This window comes from Schistocerca nitens, chromosome 2 (genome assembly GCF_023898315.1).
Source record: "Schistocerca nitens isolate TAMUIC-IGC-003100 chromosome 2, iqSchNite1.1, whole genome shotgun sequence".
In the NCBI taxonomy this organism is placed as follows: domain Eukaryota; kingdom Metazoa; phylum Arthropoda; class Insecta; order Orthoptera; family Acrididae; genus Schistocerca; species Schistocerca nitens.
The window spans coordinates 626,983,370-627,006,370 of record NC_064615.1 but is presented as its reverse complement, the minus strand read 5'-3'; the positions used below and the strand labels follow the sequence as shown (position 1 = coordinate 627,006,370).

General features: G+C 38.6%; 2 protein-coding genes and 1 long non-coding RNA gene across 6 annotated transcripts in view; 2 read left to right on the top strand and 1 right to left on the bottom strand.

Moving 5' to 3' along the window:
- LOC126236719 (ras-related protein Rab-40C) overlaps positions 1-7,813 on the bottom strand; it is a 42,790-nt gene extending 34,977 nt beyond the window's left edge. The window contains exons 1-2 of the mRNA XM_049946242.1: positions 7,417-7,813; positions 7,134-7,327 (exon numbers count right to left, since the gene is read on the bottom strand). Coding sequence (XP_049802199.1) covers positions 7,134-7,327; positions 7,417-7,567 — 345 coding nt within the window. The 5' untranslated portion in view covers positions 7,568-7,813. The remainder of the gene's footprint in view (positions 1-7,133; positions 7,328-7,416) is intronic.
- Positions 7,811-23,001, top strand: part of LOC126236717 (AP-4 complex accessory subunit Tepsin-like) — a 131,726-nt gene continuing 116,535 nt past the window's right edge. For 2 of the 4 annotated variants that reach the window (XM_049946240.1, XM_049946238.1), the window contains exons 1-2: positions 7,811-8,153; positions 8,241-8,313. In XM_049946240.1, coding sequence (XP_049802197.1) covers positions 8,112-8,153; positions 8,241-8,313 — 115 coding nt within the window. In that variant the 5' untranslated portion in view covers positions 7,811-8,111. Of the gene's footprint in view, positions 8,154-8,240; positions 8,314-23,001 lie in introns of those variants that run through there. The other 2 variants (XM_049946241.1, XM_049946239.1) reach the window with 2 other exon arrangements.
- LOC126236720 (uncharacterized) lies at positions 8,352-21,782 on the top strand. Its single transcript, XR_007544974.1, has 2 exons — positions 8,352-8,389; positions 21,380-21,782. It is a non-coding gene; the product is annotated as an uncharacterized LOC126236720 (long non-coding RNA).

Here is a 23,001-nt window from a genome sequence, read left to right as displayed (position 1 = left end):
AGAGAGAGAGAGAGAATAAATGAATGGAGTTCAGCATAGACCACCATATGCATTAACTGTAACGAGTGTTGCTGTATTTTTGGCTGAACAAATGTACTATAATTGCAAAAAAGACTTTTTCCGTATTCCAGACCCATGGAACATGCAAATAACTAACTAAGTACAGATTTGTTGAAACTTTCTCATAACTTCTTTGATTATTTAATGTGCCATCTGCCACCTAAGTGCTGAAATGTTGTGTTTCTGTTTTGCCTTTTTCAGTCTCTTAGTGTTTTCAACGTTCCTCCCGCATTCATATCCTCTCTAAGGCACTTCTGTGTAGTTTTGTTTCATTACTTTCCTGTTACTATTTACTTGAAACTATCAACTATTTTGTATCACTACCTGACTAGATATATTTTAGATTTGTTTTCTTCTGCTGTGTTCATACCCACACCTTACTTTACTCTTTTATAAGCACATCAGTCAAACTGTGAGAATTCAGAATTCACACCTCATTTGTTAAAGCATCTATTATGTTTCTACAATGTAAATTAGGTAACTCCAATTATTTTTTACTTTGTTTAATAGGAGCACATGTTACAGTTTTATTTTATTAATGTGTGGGTTATGGACATATTCATTTGAATCATATAGTGCTTGTAAATTATTCTGCTAAAATGGTAACCGTTTTTTTTTAATTTATGTCTGTGTAAACTTCAATCCCCAAGAGGCTGAACTTGTTGCTTAATTTTATATGCTCCCACATTGGGCACAAGATTGGTAAGAAGTTCTTGTTGTAGAGTGTTTTGGTGCATGTGGACATGCAGCAATACATCTCCCCACTGCATCCAAATGTGCTCGATGTTAAGTTGGGGTAACGGGCAGGCCAGTCCATTTGCCAAATATTCTCTCATTCCAAGAGCTCATCCACCTGTGTTGTTTGATGCAGTCACACACTGTCGTTCATAAAAATGGACTAAGTGCTGAATGCACCCATGAAAAGGTGCACATGTGGAAGGACTACAGTATCACAATAATGGTGACAAGTGAGTGTATAGTGTTCAAAACTTTAGAGTTCAGTACACCCATGCAATACTACACCTCCCCACACCATAAAACAAGGGGCATCAGAAACATCATGTTCGACAGTATTCCTGGGTGCATTAAGTGTTCCCACTTCCCTTCACATGGGGGTATGTTCAGAATCACTGATCAGACTGAATCTGCTCTCATCTGAGAAGAGCATGCGACCCTACTCCTCAGTGGCCCAAATCTTATGCTCTTGGCACAAGCACACGTGGAGCCACTGTTGATGGTGCCGCTGATGTGCGGGGCCCAACAGAACAAAATGTACTGGTCAGTGGTCACAGAGACCACCCCATGCAAGTTACCGTGCCACTGTAGAGTGAGAGATTGCAGTCCTGTTAAATGTGGTTGCAATTGCACCTGCTGTTTGACATGGGCTCCTTCTTGCCCACTGCATAAATTAGCAGTCATCTGTTACTGTAATTGACCATGGTCCATTACCTCGTCTCCTTTGGGCAGCAGTGCCTGTGGTTCAAGATGCTAACCATGTACGTGAAACAATGCTATGAGCAATACCATCAAACTTGCCATGCTCATACATCCTCTGTTTCCTGATGATTCTCCCCCGTGTTAAGTCATCCAGATGTTATCTCCTGGCCATGTTGTAATGAAGAACATCATCACCGTGTGTAACGGCTCACTGATTGACACATACTGTTTTTTCCGTTTCTCCAACTACCTTGTGTTGTGGAGCCAGCCTCATTTGGTGCTAGTCATGCTGACCTCATGCCATGTGCACTTCCTGTGCATGACTGGGAGAGCTCCAGCAACATGCTCTTGCAATTTAATTTATTTCCACCTGGCAGTTAACACAAATGTCTAAGTTTTGCAGAGCAGTTTAAATATAATGTGGCAATGGATGGGTGGGAGTGAGAAAGTAAACAGGTGCTCTAGTGATGAATACATCTGTAATGAACAAATCAATGTGGAAAAATGGCCACAGCTAATGGAAATTTCTATAACAGAACAGGACGCAGACACTGAGAGACAGAAAACAGCAGTTTACAATGTGAGACTTGAATGTTTCATTGGTAGTGTACTCCTGGGCACTGTTCCCACATCATCTGCTAGGACACAAATTTACTCTGGTGACAGTAAATCAGTATTGATCTTTCACTCAGTAGCTGCAGCTATGTTTTGGCACTTCCCCAGTAGGACCATGTCTAGTAATGCATAGACTGTCTGAAAAGAAAGTAAACTGTAATTTATTACATACTTTTGAAACACGTGTACAGCCAAAGTGTTGTGCTGCAAGTAGTCACTTAGAACGCAAATTGAAGAACTACAAATTACATCTTTCCCATTTTTAAAGTAGAGAATAAATGGATGCACTTTTGCCTGGTCATTGACCCAGTGGTGTCCTTGTATTGCATCCTGAATCACATTGAGTTAAGTTGAGTTGATTTGGAGGAAGAGACCAAACAGCGAGGTCATCGGTCTCATCGGATTAGGGAAGGATGAGGAAGGAAGTCGGCCGTGCCCTTTCAAAGGAACCATCCGGGCATTTAACTGAAGCGATTTAGGGAAATCACGAAAAACCTAAATCAGGATGGCCGGACGCGGGATTGAACCGTCGCCCTCCCGAATGCGAGTCCAGTGTGCTAACCACTGCGCCACCTCGCTTGGTCCTGAATCACAAATGTAAAATTTTCTGCAAAATCAGCTAGCACTATGCATTCTGTTTCATGCAGTTGTGCCTTTTTGTCCTTCAAAAACTGAAGTTTGGATTTTAGAAACATAGTGGTGACTTGAGTTTTTGTAAGTTATCAATTAACGATTCGAAGTACTCTTCCTGAGATTTAACCACTGTTATCATTTCTGTCCTGTCAGTTGTGACCCACTGTTTGAAGGTAATACTGTTTGGCATTTCCTCATCATATTTGTGAAACAATTCAATAATGGTTTCCTTACCAGGGCATTTATTACACAAACTCATGAAGCAGTCATAACCGTTCGTGTCACAGACAATTACATCTAGTAACTCTTTGTAATTAAGATCACCTGCATCATCAGTTTGACATTTTGATGATATAAACAAACACATACGGAGTGTGTCCCTGAGGATCCAGCCAGAATACACCACTCAGGGCAGAGATCACAAAATTTTGGCCTTCCAATTTTGCATTCTCCCCCCCCCCCCCCCTTGACCATGAGTCAGGGAGCAAACTACAAAATGCCAACAGCTTCCTCATTATGAATATGAATGTCATTAACAAGGTTACACGATTCTGGATTCACAACAAATATTTTTGTGCAACAATTTGGGCACAGGGAATTTCCAGGAGTCACATTATGTTTCACTTGGGAAGCTGTTTCACTCTCACATAACAAGGACAAATGTTCAAGTTTCATTTCCCTCGAACCTTTACTAATAGACTTTTTACGAACTTTTAAGTGGCTCACAGCACTTTCTTCCAAAAATGTGGTTGTACTTCGGAATATATTTCCTCTCATGATACACACACATTGATGTTACAGAAGAACATACTCAAAATTTAAACAAAGTTTGTCTAACTTCATCAAAGCCATTGACATTTTTCAAGTTTTTTTAAACTAAACTGTAAACTGTTTTGTGACACACTTCACTTGCTATTTGTCCAACAGAGCACTGTTCATCCATGTTATTGCATTCCAGTTAATCTCTCAAAATTAATTACAAATTACACACAGAACGAAGCACATAACACATTCTACACTCTCGATGATGTATGTACATCCAACTCTAACAGAGGTTTCAGAACAGACTGACTACAACAATGTGACTACAACAATGCCACACCCAGCAATAATGTACTTCTTTACTGACAATAAACCAAAACGTAAATGAGCATTTTTATTCCCACAGAACAAAAGGGAAAGCACCTATTGTTTAATATTGCATTATTAAAAATAGATAAACTAAATGAATATTGAGTGATAGTGTTAACTAAATATATGTCACAATTAAATTTTATTACAATGAAACAATAAACCATTTAAATAGGCAACAGCCATAAGATCAGTTGTAGAGTAATGTGAATTATTTCCTCATTTTCATACCTTAGTTCAGAGTAAGATATCAATGTTGAAATTTTTACAGTACGTTGCCATCATATGGGTGTACAAACTGCGCAAAAATCATATTTTTATATTCAGTTCCACCTGTGATAAAACTAACCCCAAACTTTACAAAAAATGAAAATTTTCAAATTTCAAAAATTCATGAAAAATTAAGGAAGCATTTGTAAGTGTTCTTCCTCTATATGAGACTAGTAGTGTATGATATTTAAATATAGGAAAGAAATACACACTCATAAATCACTCCTGGTTTGTTATTTTTGGGCCTAAAAAGTGGATTTTTGAAAATTTGGATACCAAATTTTGGAGGTCATTTTGACTGGTTATTTTTGAATTTAGGGTATTTTGTGTAGTAGACAACGTTGTGGAGGACACTTTTCTAAAAACAATCATGTCAATTGCAATGTTGAAAGTTAACCCAGTGCAGAGATATTCATATTTTGCTAACGTCTCAACTGAAAAATCGTCATGCGCCTACAAATAAAAATGGCCGCCATCCAGTAAATGTGCAAGATAAATTATTTAAAAAAAAAATTGTTTTGAACTTCTCAAATATAGGACAATCACATATAAAAAAAATTAAAATATTTAAAAATGGTCAAGCAACCATCGCTCGACCACTTCATATGGATTGACCCTATATCCAATGATAGATACATACAGAGCTCAGCTAAGTGGCATGTAATCTTGAGGATTACGAAAGTGTCCAATTCCATCCGTCTGCTTTCACCCATAACGTCATCAATATGGCGGAAATGGCTATTCTAAGCATCTCCAATATGGCGCTAATGATGTCACTACATACACACAGCAACAAACACGAAAATCAGTATAAATACGACAATAACATCTCCCTCCTAAAATACAATCAAACTAATGGTACAACAGCGGGAAACTGTGGGTTTTAGGGATGGGACAAGCTAAATAAATAAATAAACCACCACAATCCCAAAACACACAAAATGATGAACAAAATAAATAATTACAAAATCTACTGGACTCCGACACTCCCCTTGACCTATGTAGGTCAACCGCAGCTGACAATATCAAAACACCAACACCTAAAACAAAAACTACCGAAATTGGAATCAGACATTTCCCTTCACAACAGCTGATGATACTGAAACACCAATACCTACACATAAAACCATGAAAATTAGAATTGGTCATCTCCCTTGACCTATTGATACTAAAAAAACCAACACCTACAACCAAGAAAAACGAAACTACAAACACAACAAACTCATTAACTCCACGCCTTAATGACTTCACACACCATAACACCTTTACGCCATGGGTCAAAGCAGACAGGTGGAATCGGACGCTTCCGTTGACCCTAATCTTGGTATGAGCAGAGCATATAGGAAATTGGTCATGAACAACAGATGGAGTGTTTCAGTTTTCACTTTTTGTAACAATTAATAGTATATATTAATCTCCCATGAATAGGATTACGAAGAAGAAGAAGAAGAAGAAGAAGAAGAAGCAGGAGGAGAAGGGTTAGAGGTGGAAAGAGATGTAGTGAGACGGAGGCAGGAGGAAATAGAGAGGCAGTGGCAGAGGTGATGACAGTACTTCCATACATATTTAGCAATTGTGAAACACTGCCAGTGTTACTAGTACTCAAGCAGCAGCCCTGGGAATATTTTATGTAAAGTATTTCCAAAATAACATGTTGAGCTTCCAATTATACATTTCACTTATGGTTGTTATGAGAAAGTAACCAAGCTGCTACTCCCCACACCACCAGAGCTCTTCTGTAACTATTGATTGGACATTTATTGCAAACAAATACTCCAGTTGCCAATTATATTTTAGTTTTACTGTCAACTAGTTTTGAATCAATTACAAATTCTTCATCCAAACTATGAGTGGTTATGACTAGGACATCATGGTAAAATGCTAAAACATATAGAATTAGGAAGTAAGTTATTATCCACCATGTTGTTTGATTGTGTGTCCTTCCTGTTCTCAGTGTAACCACTTACATGATTTGTAACTGAGTCAAATCTGCATGTGTGGATAAAACTGCAGTGTGACTGTCTACCAGAGCATTTTATTTCAATTAGTCTGGCTACACCTTATGTACAAACAAAAGAAGAAGAATGAGAAGAAGACTAGCAAGAAGAAGAAGAAGAAAACTTCCAGAAGTGACTCACATAATACATTTTATGGGTTATATGTCCATCAAACAATGCTTAATTACTGTTTCCAAAGTTGCTCAGGCAGGAATTGGGAGGAAGAATTACATACATAGTGTAAACACCTCCCTCCTTGCATTTTTCATAGCTGACGTACAACTTACGACTAACAGCGTGTCTCAGGAGGAATGGTACCTATTAAGGGATAAGACAGATCGATCATTCAAAGCAAAAAAGATGGGCTCTAAATGTATACCTTAAGAGCTATGAGCACTACTTCTTCACTACTGGGAAACACATCAGTTGATGAAGTGCTCATAGTTCTTAAGGGATGCATTTTAGATCCCATGCTTACTAGACTTTCTTGCTTTAAATGACTGTTTTTGTCATATCCATGAATATTAACCATTTCTCTTCAAACACGAGTATTTGCAAAATATGCCAGAAACTGCAGAAATCTCTGGATATTTTGGCAACATACCAGCATGACATGGCAGGCAGCGTCCATACTGTGGAATCTAGTGCTATTCTAATTTGATATGTCACTTGGTAACTAGGTATACAGCAACACTATGAAAGTCTTGTACACCTATCACACGTGTGGAATTCGTTAGCTTTCAACAACCACTTACGCAAGTGGCAAGTAAAGGCACAGGATGCACGAGTTGTTCAATTTAACTGTAAGTATAAACATAGCAAAATGCATTCCTTATTACAGCTCGAAGATTTGTCAATGGGGTTGTCAATATGATTTTATTTCGATTTCTCAATTAAAGGTGGTAAAATTTTAAAACCGCTGTGTAACTCATTTTCACAACAAAAAGGGCTGGATGCATGAAACTATCTTAAAGCTATATGATAACTTACCTCCTCTACTTCCTTCAACCATCTGTCAATTCCATCAAATGACCACTTGTTCGTGATGTCATAGACTAGGAGTATACCCTGGGCACCTCTGGAATACGACCTGATGATAGTACAAAATCGGCCCTGTCCTGAAGTGTCCCACAGCTGTAGTTTAACTCTTTTTCCATCAAGGAGTATAGTGGTGGTCTTATATGCTGAAAGTTATACATATTTATTAACAGACATTCAGCGATGTCTTCGCGTTATTTAAGTTATTAGTCGTAATGAAGTTACAAAGTATTACCACTTCCACTACAGAACGGCGATTCCGAGGATCCATCCTCTAGACCACTCAGTATTTCTTGTTTACCTACGTCACTGTCACCTACTAATAAAAATTTTAACAAATAATCATACTGCTTTTGTTGAGTAGCTGGTCTTGGCTCCACTGCCATAACACAATCCCTTGTTTTTCTCGCGCATAATAAATATATCTTTCAGCGTCCGCTTACTAAATCTGCTACTGTTATTTCCGTTTGCACTACAAAACACACTTCACTTATAATTCGTTGTCCATGGCGCAAAAATAAGACTGCATCTTGTCTCTTTCTCCCTATTTCACCCTCACATCACAGCACATTACTCCTATCTCCATCTTCTTATGCGTTTCTCACTTTCGTCAATCACAACGCAATCCAGAGAGCAGCACTGGGTGACAAACAAAGAACTGAAGTAAGAAATGTTTCGCTTCACTCAGTTTTCGCTGATGCATGAGAATGTAAACAAAGAATTAGCTTTTGGGTGGTGAATGCCATCAACTTAAATGCTACAAGGCGAAAAACAGAGCGTCAGACACATGCAATTATTGTTGTGACATTAGGGCATCTTGAACACAGCCATCGAATTGCCACTCTGCAAGAGAGAACAAATTTGCATAGTATTGGGATTTCCAACCACGAGATACGTAGGGATAAACAGTTCGAACTAATTGCGTTTACAATGACTTCAGAAATTGTGGAGAAAATGTCATTTTCTGTTAATGTGAGAGTTCAGTTTTACCTCGCAACAGAATTGTGTACCAAATCTACATGTAAGATATTCTTCAAATGTTTTATATTTTATTTACAGCTGCCTCTTTTGACGAGAGCAACATCGGACAGTGATGAGCAAACTCCAGGATATATGTTCGCACAGATTGAAGGTATCCTTTAAAGATATATAAATATATATATATTTACTGTCAGCATAAGCAATCGCATCACTTCAACTACTTAAGGGTAAGACTGAAGACTAGGTCCGGACCAATTAAAAGAAATTGACCCGGTTATACTGTGGACGTAGGCAGGACTGCAGTTATTATAGAGGGTTCTCTCAGACTTCCCATCACATTTTTTTCCATGTATAAAACCATTGTTTTGGCGAATGTAAACTTTCATGCATTCCTGCTCATTACACCTCTTGAAAGTAGACTATATGGAAACTCGTAGACATTTGGCTTCTCTACCCGTCAATTCGTTACCACTACCAGATTTTCTGTTTTCACATTAGTTAGCATCACCAACTCCCAACCAAATTGTGACCTTCCAACCTAACCTAGACCCCTGACTGTGTACAATACAGATTAGTCTGTCACCATAACCAAGATTTCAGATGGGCCCAATACGTAACTTTAACACAGCATTTAAAACAGCGATTTTTACAATATATTTTTATTTTATGTATAATTAAAATAACACTCTACACACTCGCAGATTATCATCATAGATGTAAAATTACATATTCACAACATAACTTTGCGGAAAAACACATTTCATTTAATGACCAATAATTGTATATGAAAGCAGCTTTAAGAGTGCCACTCATTGTTACTATGAAGGGAGAAACTATGCCACATTTTAAAAGATGAAGTAGGCAATGATTATATATTCTTACTGCGTGTGCTCCATGTAGACCTTCCTCAAACAAATCAGAACACCACATTGTTTACATGAATATTTTTCCTCAGCAAACAAAGAGGGCTTTTCATTTTAAAACAATTCTTTCTGTGTTTGGGGCTCATCTTGTGCATGTGTAGCATTCTTCTGATGCTGTCACTCAACTCTCATGGCACATAAGAGGCTAAGCAAGGTCCATTACTAGAGTCTTCGTTAAGATCAGTCTTGTCAGTACTTCTGCTTTAGGATAAGCTCGATATAACATAAAAATTCACAGCACAAGCAACATCCACTAATGTTTAGAAAATGGCCAAAGGCCATCGTCTAGTTTGGTGACTTCATAAATAAATTGCACAGTTTTGGTCAAGACATTCCATGCCATCTTTTGTTGTGTTACAAAACATGTTCATCTTGGGGTTTTCTCATCCAGGATCATTACTTGCTGAATGTTCCACAGATGAGACAAGTATAGCACCTTTAGACATTTTAAGCAAAAAGGAAAGAAGTGTAATGTTTTCAGTAAAAGTGTAAACAGTTGTCTTCACTATTCAATTTTTATTGAATAGAAATTATTGTTTCCTTTCAGTGTACTGATGTATGTGAGGCCTTCTTTTTCTTTTTTTTCTTTTTTTTTTTTAAAAAAAAGGAAAAAAACTTCATTGATCAGTTCTACTGATAAGTACCTCTTGTCACATGTGACATTTCTCCACATTTTCAACAGGTTACCGAAGAAGAGCTTGTGTGGCAGTACCATAACCTTTCTCATAGGCTGGAAGGCTGCAACCATCAATACCTTTTCCAAGATAAATTTACACTTTATGTAGGTAATTTGTACATGTATCAGTCAAGCACTGAATTTTCAAGCCATCTGTTGCCAGTTAGCTCATTATATACAATCTAAACCCACACCTTCCACAGAAAGGTACAAGTATTTAATCAATGCACTACTAACTATTTTCAATGAAAACTAGAAAGCTTTGTGAAATTGCTATTAACTGTCATATTTCATTTTTTTCCCCCTCCCAGTCATCATCTGGGTTGTCAAATTGTAAAGCAGGTAATAAAACTCACTCACTCACTGGTCATACAGGACTCGAGAGTCCATTACCACAGCAACGTATTTTCACCATCTGACCCTGTCTTGGGCTATTTCCTTCCATTCACCTTCAATACCTAGGCTTCTCAAATCAGCCTTTACATTGTCCCCTCTACGCCTCGGTCTTCCCACAGGATGTTTTCCCTCTAAGTGCCCTACCAGTACTCTGCGCACTGCCCTGCCCTCATCCATTTGAGCTATGTGACCCGCCCATCGCAGCCTATGTGATTTAATAATACTGATTATGTCAGGGCTTGAATAGAGTTCGTGAACCTCTTCGTTGTGCAGTTTTCACATCTCTCCGCTAATGTGATCCCTTTTTGCTCCGGAAATTTTCCTCAAAATTTTGTTTTCATATACTCGAAACGGCTTTTCATTTTGCACAGTGAGAGACCAAGCCTCTCACCCATACAGCATAACTGGTAGAATAATAGTTTTGAGTATTCTAATCTTTAAATTCCTAGACCATATCCGTGATGCAAGTAATGTATTCAGTGAGAAGTTGCACGCATTTCCCACCCGTAATCTCTTCTTCAGTTCGGATTCAATCTCATTTCTCGAAGTGATGTCCACGCCTAGATACTTAAGTGTGTTCTCTTTTTCAAACTGCATGTCTCCAACTCTTAACATTTCCTGATCTACTGCTATTGGCATTCTAGTAGTAACCAGGTATTTAGTTTTGTCTTCACTTATCCTTAGACCCACATCTTCACTAGCCTTGATTAATGCATTTGCATCTGCTGTTACAGATTCTTTCCTATCGCTAATGATGTATAGATCATCTGCATACCCTAATACCTTAATATTTCCATTTAACTCCACACCCTCTGAATTATCTGCTGCCATTTGTACAATATATTCTAGGACTAAATTAAAAAGTGGCGGGGACAGGGCATCTCCATGCTTAAGTCAGTTCTTTATTACAAATTCTTCTGACTCCAATTTCCCCATGCGTACTCTACCTTTTGTGTTTTTCAAACTCGCTTCTATAAGTCTAACATACTTCTTTGGTATACCAAGTTCCAGAAGAATTCTGTACAATTTTGATTCAAATACTGAATCGTATACTTTTGTAAAATCTATGAAAATGCTATGAACTGGTTTATTGTATTCCCATTTCTTTTCCAAAATTTGACACAGGGTGAATATTTGGTCTATAGTTGATCTGTTCCTCTGAAAGCCAGATTGGTAATCCCCCACAATTTCGTCTGTGTATGGTGTAAGCCTGCTTAGCATAATTTTGTTGTTGTTGTTGTGGTCGTCAGTCCAGAGACTGGTTTGATGCAGCTCTCCATGCTACTCTATCCTGTGCAAGCTTCTTCATCTCCCAGTACCTACTGCAACCTACATCCTTCTGAATCTCTTTAGTGCATACATCTCTTGGTCTCCCTTTACGATTTTTACCTTCCATGCTGCCCTCCAATACTAAATTGGTAATGCCTTGATGCCCCAAAATATGCCCTACCAACCTATCCCTTCTTCTAATCAAGTTGTGCCACAAATTTCTCTTCTCTCCAATTCTGTTCAATACCTCCTCGTTAGTTATGTGATCTACCCATCCAATCTTCAGCATTCTTCTGTAGCACCACATTTCAAAAGCTTCTATTCTCTTCTTGTCCAAACTATTTATCATCCACATTTCACTTCCATACATGGCTACACTCCATACAAATACTTTCAGAAACGACTTCTTGACACTTAAATCTATACTTGATGTTAACAAATTTCTCTTCTACAGAAACACTTCCCTTCCCATTGCCAGTCTACATTTTATATCCTCTCTACTTCGACCATCATCAGTTATTTTGCTCCCCAAATAGCAAAACTCCTTTACTACTTTAAGTGCCTCATTTCCTAATCTAATTCCTGCAGCATCACCTGATTTAATACGACTACATTCTGTTATCCTCATTTTGCTTTTATTGATGTTCATCGTATATCCTCCTTTCAAGACACTGTCCATTCCGTTCAGTTGCTCTTCCAGGTACTTTGCTGTCTCTGACAGAATTACAATGTCATTGGCGAACCTCAAAAGTTTTTATTTCTTCTCCATAGATTTTAATTCCTACTCTGAATTTTTCTTTTGTTTCTTTTACTGCTTGCTCAATATACAGATTGAGTAACATTGGGGAGAGGCTACAACCCTGTCTCACTCCCTTCACAACCACTGTTTCCCTTTCATGCCCCTCGACTCTTATAACTGCCATCTGGTTCCTGTACAAATTGTTAATAGCCTTTTGCTCCCTGTATTTTACCCCTGCCACCTTCAGAATTTGAAAGAGAGTATTCCAGTCAACATTGTCAAAAGCTTTCTCTAAGTCTACAAATGCTAGAAACATAGATTTGCCTTTCCTTTATCTATTTTCTATGATAAGATGTAGGGTCAGTATTGCTTCACGTGTTCCAACATTTCTAAGGAATCCAAACTGATCTTCCCCGAGGTCGGCTTCAACCAGTTTTTCCATTCGTCTGTAAAGAATTCGCGTTTGTATTTTGCAGCTGTGACTTATTAAGCTGATAGTTCGGTAATTTTCACATCTGTCAACACCTGCTTTCTTTGGGATTGGGATTATTATATTATTCTTGAAGTCTGAGGGAATTTCGCCTGTCTCATACATCTTGCTCACCAGATGGTAGAGTTTTGTCAGGACTGGCTCTCCCAAGGCTGTCAGTAGTTCTAATGGAATGTTGTCTACTCCCGGGGCCTTGTTTTGACTTAGGTCTTTCAGTGCTCTGTCAAACTATTCATGCAGTATCATATCTCCCATTTCATCTTCATCTACCTCCTCTTCCATTTCCATAATATTGTCCTCAAGAACATCGCCCCTGTATATACCCTCTATATACTCCTTCCACCTTTCTGCTTTCCCTTCTTTGCTTAGAACTGGGCTTCCAACTGAGCTCTTGATATTCATGCAAGTGGTTCTCTTTTCTCCAAAGGTCCATTTAATTTTCCTGTAGGCAGTATCTATCTTACCCCTAGTGAGATAAGCCTCTACATCCTTACATTTGTCCTCTAGCCATTCCTGCTTAGCCATTTTGCACTTCGTGTCGATCTCATTTTTGAGACGTTTGTATTCCTTTTTGCCTGCTTCATTTAATGTGTTTTTATATTTTCTCCTTTCATCAATTAAATTCAATATTTCTTCTGTTACCCAAGGATTTCTACTAGCCCTTGTCTTTTTACCTACTTGATCTTCTACTGCCTTCACTACTTCATCCCTCAGAGCTACCCATTCTTCTTCTACTGTATTTCTTTCCCCCATTCCTGTCAATTGTTCCCTTATGCTCTCCCTGAAACTCTGTACAACCAATGGTTCTTTCAGTCTACTCGTTCCCATCTCCTTAAATTCCCACCTTTTTGCAGTTTTTTCAGTTTTAATCTACAGTACATAACCAATAGATTGTGGTCAGAGTCCACATCTGCCCCTGGAATTGTCTTACAATTTAAAATCTGGTTCCTGAATCTCTGTCTTACCATTATATAATCTATCTGAAACCTTCTAGTATCTCCAGGGTTCTTCCATGTACACAACCTTCTTTCATGATTCTTGAACCAAGAATATTGCCAACTGCCCTTCATCTAGACATGCTCTTAAGTTTAGCCCTACTTATGTACAAATGAATTAAAAATATCACATAAAGCCATCTAGACTGTTTAGAATAAGTACTGAGAGGCCAACTTTCTTTGTTACTGTATTGTGCTATTCAGCACAGAACAAAGATGTGCGATTTATCTCCAAAATTCATCTTCATTAATTGGAGTAGTATCTGTAATGTCATGAGGATCATTACATTTTTGTTTCTTTGTAGTTGCTTTTGCCTTAAACAGTGAAGTAAAGTGGTCACAGTTTTAAGTAATCACAAGAAACATTTTATTTTACTAGTGCATGCACATAATTTTCAAAACACACAAATATGAACGAGAATAAAGAACAAACATGGAAATGAATGCCAAGGAACATATGTATCCATACAGATATAGATTTTCATTTATAACTCTAGAATCAGTGCCTAATTAAAAGAAACTTCGTGGTATCAGTCCGTAGCGCCAGTTAACATATCAGCGAGTGTCTGATCCATCTAGATTTGTTTCACTGTAACTTGAGCTGAGTCTGTCTTTTCTCCATTAAAACGAGTCTGATAGCAATATTTTTTGTTCTTCCACTGTGGCCACTTATTTTGCTTAACTCAACCGCACCTCCATTATCTCAATATCGGGGAATGGAGATACTTCCCATTTTAATCTCTTTAGCCAGAGTGTCTCTTGTCAGGTTGAGGGCAAGGCCATGTATTCAGCTTCAGTAGATGATAAAGCTACTGTGGGTCAATTCTTGCTGCTCCAGGCAATTACAGCCTCTTGAGATTTAAACAGAAAACCAGTGACTGACTTCCTGTCCTCTGTTTTTCCTGTTCAGTCAGCATTACTATATTATGTCATGTTTTGGTTCTCTTTCCTGTACAATTGCAACCTGAAGTCCTTAGTCCCTTTTGTAACTGGCTGCCAGTGAGGCATGCCTGGATTATTGTTGAAGCAACTTGCAACTGTGATTGTGTGTATGAAGTCAGGTGTGCTTCCCAACTGCGCATGCATCACATTCCATATAGATTTTCTGTAGGGAATGTTTCACATGGCTTTTTTCTTTTTGCCTGTCCTGGGGCTCAAACCATGTGGAAATATTTGATAGTTGTTTAGATGTGTTGACACTGGATTGCAATTTTTCATGTTGTATTTATTTAAGATTTGTTCTATGTAGTGAGGTAGATCCATCTGTAACAGTCCCCTTTTACAACCTCTTGTGATTCTGATGCCCAAGAAATTTGACACTTCTCCTGACTCTCTTAATTTAAATTGCTCTTTGAGTTTTTTTAGGTTTCTTTGTCTTGTGAAAATTAACATGTCATCAACCTATAAACAATAGTTAAATGAAAACAAGACACATGGAAAAAAGTAAGTAAATTGTTCATTATTTCAGAAGTAATCATCATAGCTGTGAAAACATTGACCCTACTGTGAGACAAGACAGCCAGTCAAGTATGAGATTTTCACTCTGCAGCGGAGTGTGCACTGATATGAAGACAGCCAGTCTCTTCGTGCAAAAATGTTTGCAGACGTGCGCACCTTCACCCAAAGCATATCATCAGCCATGAATGGATTTCTTCAGGGCTCCAAAAGTATGGAAATTGCATGGGGACGTAATAGAGGATGTTTAAGGGCTTCCAGTGAAACTTCTGCACACACTTGAAGCTTGGCAACATGTCGGTGTTTCCATTTGACTGTCCCTTATTAAATGATATTTGTCTAGGTCGTGTTTAGTAGCTGACCAAACAGAATCCTGTGGCCAGGATAATGGCTATGTGTGTGAGTTGTTCTCCTGTGAATATGTGTGTGTTTTCTTCTTCAGAAGATGGCCTTTTGGTCAAAAGCTAAAATATATAGCAGTCTTTTTGTTGTGCATGTGTGCAACTCGACATCTTTTCTGTATGATGAGTACTAGCCTCTTTTTCATAATATTGTTGTTATTCCATCCTGGGCTTTCTAATGTTTGTTTTAGTTGCCTCTTTCGTATCCTTTGCCACATTACTCTATAATTTTAATCTGTGGTAGAAAGTGACATTTAAAGTTTTTCGTATGTTTTTCCTTGGTAAATATATGTTCGAACTATCTCTTGTTTCATCATTATATAAAGAACTGTTGGTGACATACGTGGTAACGTTTTTCCTGCTGTGCACAACAGATTAGGGATGAATTAATTTGGGAAGTAAGGATATCCAATTTTGGAAATATTTCCTCATAATGAGCCAATCTAAATTTTTTTTATTTTTTTATGGACCTTTTCTGACATTTGAAAATTATGTCCAAGTTTGTGCATTTGATACAAGAGAAGTATCTTATAGGTAAGAATTGAGACGAATAGTATGTCACAACAAGGCATTGACCAATTTAGTTACTTACTTACTGATGGCAGGACCCTGAAGGTGCAACAGGGTAATGACATTCTTTTTGCTAGTGTCTTCATGTGTTTATTTCATGTCAATTGTCAGTGTTTATTATAAAATTACAAGCTCTATAGATTTACCCAGTGCTTGATTTGTAAAATCAGAGGTTCCAGTACTATTACCTTCTGGGGGGGGGGGGGGGGGGGCTGTTATTGAAATTTAGACTTCTAAATACATAATTTTAATGCTTGTAAAAGTGTGAATACAACATTTGTATTTATTAAATACAATCCAGTTGTACACAGTTTGTGGGCTTCATTTGCCTTCTCAACTAGCAGTTCTAGTGTTTTATGAGTGACTATAATTTTGCTGTCTTTTGCAAAGAGAATTTTTCCTCCATGTCTAATATTGCCTGGAAAGTCATTGATGTCAGTTTAGACCATCAGCGAGAGCACACCACTAGTTCCTGCTACTACTAAGGCGAGTACACCGTTTGCTTATTACATATTTTTACAAGCTTCAAGCAGGACTAGTGCAGTAATGGATAGGAACTGTGATTGTTGTGTACGGATACGAGCTGAGCTGGCAACCCTTCGCTCACAGCTTCAGGCTGCGGTGGCTTTCGTCACACAGCTTGAGGGTCCTGCCAAGGGGTGTCACTGTGGGGGATCGGACGCAGGGATGCGAGGGACGTCAAGCACATCCCACGTGTCCTCCGATCGGTCCACTGCTGTGACCTCCCCGGGTACTGCCTGCACTGAGGTTGACCCCTCACCCGTGGTTGAGTGGGAGATCATTCCAAAGTCTGGCAGGCAGCGAAAAACTTTCCGTGGGGCCAATCGTAGGGCCTCCCCGGTTTGTTTGACAAACAGGTTTCTGGCGTTATCTGTGGCTGACAATGTTTCTGAGCCAGACGCAGTTGTCCACCCCATTCCAGAGGAAGCTTCTGGGCCTGCAAGGTCTGAGCATTCACAGAGGGTGGGTTTGCTGGTAGTTGGGAGCTCCAACGTTAGGAGCATAATGGGGGCCCTTAGGAACATGGCTGCCAAGGAGGAGAAGGAAGCCAGTGTGTACTCTGTGTGCGTTCCAGGGGGAGTCATTCTGGATGTTGAAAGGGTGCTTCCAGATGCTATGAAGAGTACAGGGTGCAGCCAACTGCAGGTGGTGGCTCATGTCGGTACCAATGACGTGTGTCGCTTTGGATTGGAGCAGATTCTGTCTGGTTTCGAGCAGCTAGCGGAAATGGTAAAGACTGCCAGTCTTGCTTCCGAGATTAAGGCGGAGCTTACCATGTGCAGCATCGTCGATAGAACTGACTGTACTCCTTTGGTGCAGAGCTGAGTGGAGGGTCTGAATCAGAGGCTCAGGCGGTTCTGTGACTGTGTAGGCTACAGATTCCTTGACTTGCACCATCAGGTGGTGGGTTTTCGGGTTCTGCATAATAATTCAGGAGTCCACTACACACAGGAGGCGGCTACACGGGTAGCAGGGGCTGTGTGGAAGGGACTGGGCGGTTTTTTAGGTTAGAGGGTCTCAGGGAACCACATAAGGGGCGTCTGTCAGAAAGTGGGCAGGTAAAACACAGTATGGTAGTTGTAGAAACGATTGGCACTGTAGTTGTAAATTGTCGTAGCTGTGTTGCGAAAGAACCAGAGCTCCAAGCCCTAATAGAAAGCTCTGAAGCTCAAATAGTTGTAGGTACAGAGAGCTGGCTAAAGCCAGAAATAAGTTCAGCCGAAATGTTTTCAAACCATCTAACAGTGTTCAAAAAGGATAGATTAAATACGGTTGGTGGTGGAGTATTTATTGCTGTCAGAAGTAGTTTGTCTTGTAGCGAAAATGAAGTAGATAGTTCATGTGAAATAGTATGGGTAGAGGTTATACCTGACAATCGGACTAAACTATTAATTGGATCGTTTTACCGACCCCCCAACTCAGAAGACATAGTTTTTGAACAGTTCAAAGGAAACTTGAGTCTTATTTCAAATAAGTACCCCACTCATACAATTATAGTCAGTGGTGACTTCAATCTACCCTCGATGTGCTGGAAAAATTATACATTTAAAGCTGGCGGCAGGCATAAAACATCATCCGAAATTGTACTGAATGCTTTCTCAGAATATTATTTTGAACAATTAGTTCATGAGCCCAATCGAAGCATAATGGTTGCGAAAGCATACTTGACCTTTTAGCAACAAATAATCCTGGACAAATAGTGAGTGTTGTGACGAATACAGGGATTAGCGACCACAAGGCAGATGTTGCTAGGCTGAATACCGTAACACCTACAACCATCAAAAAGAAACGCAAAGTATATCTGTTTAAAAAAAGCTGATAAAAATGCTCTTAACGCCTTTTTAAGAGACAGTCTTCACTCCTTCCGATCTGATCGTGTAAGTGTAGAAAAGTTTTGGAATGTTTTCAAAGAGATAGTATCAACAGCAATTGAGAGATATATACAACATAAATTAATAAGTGATGGTACTGATCCCCCATGGTACACAAAATGGGTCAGATCGTTGTTGCAGAAGCAATGAATAAAAGCATGCCAAATTTAAAAGAACGCAAAATCCCCAAGATTGGCAAAGTTTTACAGAAGTTCGAAATATGGCACGTACTTCAATGCGAGATGCCTTTAATAATTTCCACAACGAAATTCTGTCTTGAAATCTGGCAGAAAACCCAAAGAGATTCTGGTCATACATAAAGCACACCAGTGGCAAGACACAATCAATACCTTCACTGCGCGATAACAACAGTGAAATCACTGATGACAGTGCCACTAAAGCAGAGTTATTAAACATGGTTTTCCTAAACTCCTTCAACAAAGAAGACAAAGTAAATATTCCTGACTTCCAATCAAGAACAACTGCCAAGATGAGAAACATAGAAGTAGATTTCCTCGGTGTAACAAAGCAGCTTAAATCACTTAATAAAGGCAAGGCCTCCGGTCCAGATTGTATACCTGTCAGGTTCCTCTCAGAGTATGATGATAAAATAGCTCCATATTTAGCAGTTATATACAACCACTCACTCACAGAAAGATACGTACCTAAAGACTGGAAAATTGCTCAAGTCACACCAATACCCAAAAAGGGAAGTAGGAGTAATCCGCTGAATTACAGGCCTATATCACTAACGTCGATTTGCAGTAGGGTTTTAGAACATATACTGTATTTGAACATTATGAAGTACCTCGAAGAAAACGATTTATTGACATATAGTAAGCATGGTTTCAGAAAATATCATTTTTGTGAAACACAACTAGCTCTTTATACTCATGAAGTATTAAGTGCTATCGACAGGAAATGTCAAATTGATTCCATATTTTTAGATTTCCAGAAGGCTTTTGACACTGTTCCTCACAAGCGTCTTGTAACCAAAATACGTGCCTACAGAGTATCGCCTCAGTTGTGCGACTGACAGGATTCGTGATTTCCTATCAGAAAGGTCACAGTTCATAGTAATAGATGGAAAGTCATCGAGTAAAACAGAAGTAATATCTGGTGTTCCCCAAGGAAGTGTTACAGGCCCTCTATTGTTCCTGATCTATATTAATGACATAGAAGACAATCTGAGTAACCGTCTTAGACTGTTTGCAGATGATGCTGTCATTTACCATCTTGTAAAGTCATCAGATGAGAAAAACGACTTGCAAAATGATTTAGATAAGATATCTGTATGGTGCAAAAAGTGGCATTAGACCCTGAATAAAGAAAAGTGCAAAGTGATTCACATGAGTACTAAAAGAGATGACCTAAATTTCGATTACGCGATAAGTCACACAAATCTGAGGGCTGTAATTTCAACTAAATACTTAGGGATTACAATTACAAATAACCTAAATTGGAACGATCACATAGATAATATTGTGGGTAATCAGCAAACCAAAGACTGTAATTCATTGGCAGAACACTTAGAAGGTGCAACAGGTCTACCAAAGAGACTGCTTACACTACGCTTGTCCGCCCTATTCTGGAGTACTGCTGTGTGGTGTGGGATCCGCATCAGGTGGGACTGACGGATGACATCGAAAAAGTACAAAGAAGGGCAGGTCGTTTTGTATTATCGCGAAGTAGGGGAGATAGTGTAACAGACATGATACATGAATTGGAGTGGCAATCATTAAAACAAAGGCGTTTTTCGTTGCGACGGGATCTTCTCATGAAATTTCAATTACCAGTTTTCTCCTCCGATTGTGAAAACATTCTGTTGGCACCCGGCTACATATGGAGAAATGAGCATCACGATAAAATAAGAGAAATCAGGGCTCGCACAGAAAAATTTAAGTGCTCATTTTTCCCGTGTGCCGCTCGAGAGTGGAATGGTAGAGAGACAGCATGAAGGTGGTTCATTGAACCCTCTGCCAGGCACTTTATTGTGAATAGCAGAGTAATCACGTAGATGCAGAGGATGTAATTTAAGCACAGAATTAGTCCTAATATACCCCCTGCAGAACTCCTACGTAAATAAGTTTTGGATTTGATAATTGTTTCGCTATAAATTTAACATAATCTGAAGTGTGGGCATCTCTACCGTTTACACTCTGTTTTTCAGGTATGATTGGAACCACTCATTAACAGTTCCTTTTGTGCCTGGTGCTTCTAGTTTGCTTAGTATTTTATAGCCAACAGTGTCAAAAGCCATGGACAGGTCTGGATCTATACATGTAACATGCTCTTCCCTGTTGAGAACTTTAATTACTACTTTTCTGAACTCTGTTATGGATGATACTCTATGTCTGCTACCTCAAAATGTAAACAGTGCTTCTTGAGATTGGTTATATTTATTCAGTTTATGCATGAGGCTGTGCTTCATCATAGGAAAACTGGCCTGTTGTTTTCAGTATTTTCTGCATAATCTTTCTTTAGTGGTAGCACAACTAGCAACTCTAGAAAAATGTCTGAACTAAAATACTTGTTCATTGTTTTTGTTAATGGATTTTGTATGCTATCCATGACTTCTCGCTCTGTTATGGTATACATCATAGTGCTGGCTGCATAATTTATTGGGGCAGTACACCTGTTTTAAGGAAATTTTGATGCAGCTGCTCAGCAACATTCGAAAAAAGTCATTTAAACAATTTGCTAGTTCTTGTTGATTTTCTATTAATGTGCTCCCACCTTTGATTTGTGTGTTATGGTATTTGTGCATGCTTATCCCAGTTTCTTTTTTTTTATGACTTCTCATACTACTTTGCTTTTATGCTTTGTATTATATATTATTTTGTCGTTAAATTACCTTCCTAACCCATTTGGATAGCTAGAGCGTATTAACATGCCACTTCCGTCATACAGGAAGAGGAGCCTGCTTCAGTTGAAACCCACCTCGCAAATGAGAGAGGAGGGCTGGTGAGCTGGATTTACTCTAGAGAGCAGAGAGAGAGGGTGCGTGAATTCCACCTCAGGGGCAGTGGTGGCGTCAGGAAGGGCATCTGGTCATCATCTACCATTAACAGTGCCACAACCAATACAACAGTGCTGACCCTGTCAAGCAATGGAAAAAGACAAAGAGGATGAGAAGATTAATTTAGCTTCCTGTGGCTCTTTTTGTAACTGGGATAATTAGTTAGGAATACTGTACTAACACAGTGTTTTTTTATAAAGAGCAGTGATGTTTCTGTTACCCACAATTTACATTTGTTTTCCGTAGCTACTACTAATAAAGTGGCCACTTTTGGAAAGACTTCCTGAAAATGACTTTGAACTATGTGCAGGATTTTTTTTCTGCATGCATTTCATCCCAGGTTTTGTTTTCAGTACCCCTGAAAAAAGTATGTATTTTACACTTGGAGAAACATGAAAGCAACATTTCACTGAATGGTAAAAAATGGGTTCATTCTTTTTTGTATACTTGTTGACAACTCATCACTTTAACTGCTCAGTGAGTTGTTAAATTCGCACTTCTAACTGTTTATATACTGCCAGAAGTTTCCAAAGCAGTTTTTGAGAAGATTATTTTATAATTTTGTGGGGTTTTCTAAACCTAACATTAGCTTTATTGTATGGCAGTAAAGGTCTGAGAGGCCAAGATCTTTTATATATATGTTGCAGTCAACATTGCTGATATGTGATGGTAGTGGACTTCTCCTGCTCCTCCTCCTGCTCCTCCTCCTCCTCCTCCTCCTCCTCCTCCTCCTCCCAAAGTCATGGCTGTTGTAATAGACTGATCTGTAAATTAACTCAATGTCTAGCTTAGGGCCGATGGTTATAATTTGGCTACAGAGTTGGTGAAGCTGGTAAATATCAGTGTGAAATAAAGATTGTGGCAGCAGGTTGATTATAGCATAGCCTGAGTCTACATTCATGCCATATTTAATGCACTTATAAAAACTGAAACTGCCAAGTAAATTTAGGCAGCCTATATTTGATAATGGACAAAGCTTCAAGAAGTATTCTGATGAATATTGAGTGCATATTTCATACATAAATTACAACAAATGCTATAGGGGATTCACTACACAACTTTTGTCGATATCTGTAAGAACATTGTCTAAGACCGATGCTGAATTTTTGATTACCCTTGCAGCAGTGTTTACCAGTTTTACGATGCCAAAATAATTCAGAATGTTTATGAATTTTATCCTTAGCACTTGGGTTTATATTAAAAAGGAAAAAAAGAATCTTACTAATGTTCTGCAAAATTGTATTTATTTGGTCATGAAGCAACTATCAGCTTCTTAGATAATGTTCAGGTGATAACTGAATCTCGCAAACACAGGTAAATATGATGTGCAACTTACACAGATATTATGTGTGCGGAAGATACAAAAATGAAAAAGGGTGTTTACAAAGGAATGTTACATTTTTTGTCATGAAGAGATAATTACATTAACTAAAGAGGGGGAATGAAGTTTTTATGTGGAGATATATTTAACAACATGTAATAGGATTCGTTTTCAGTTTCAATCTGGTATTTG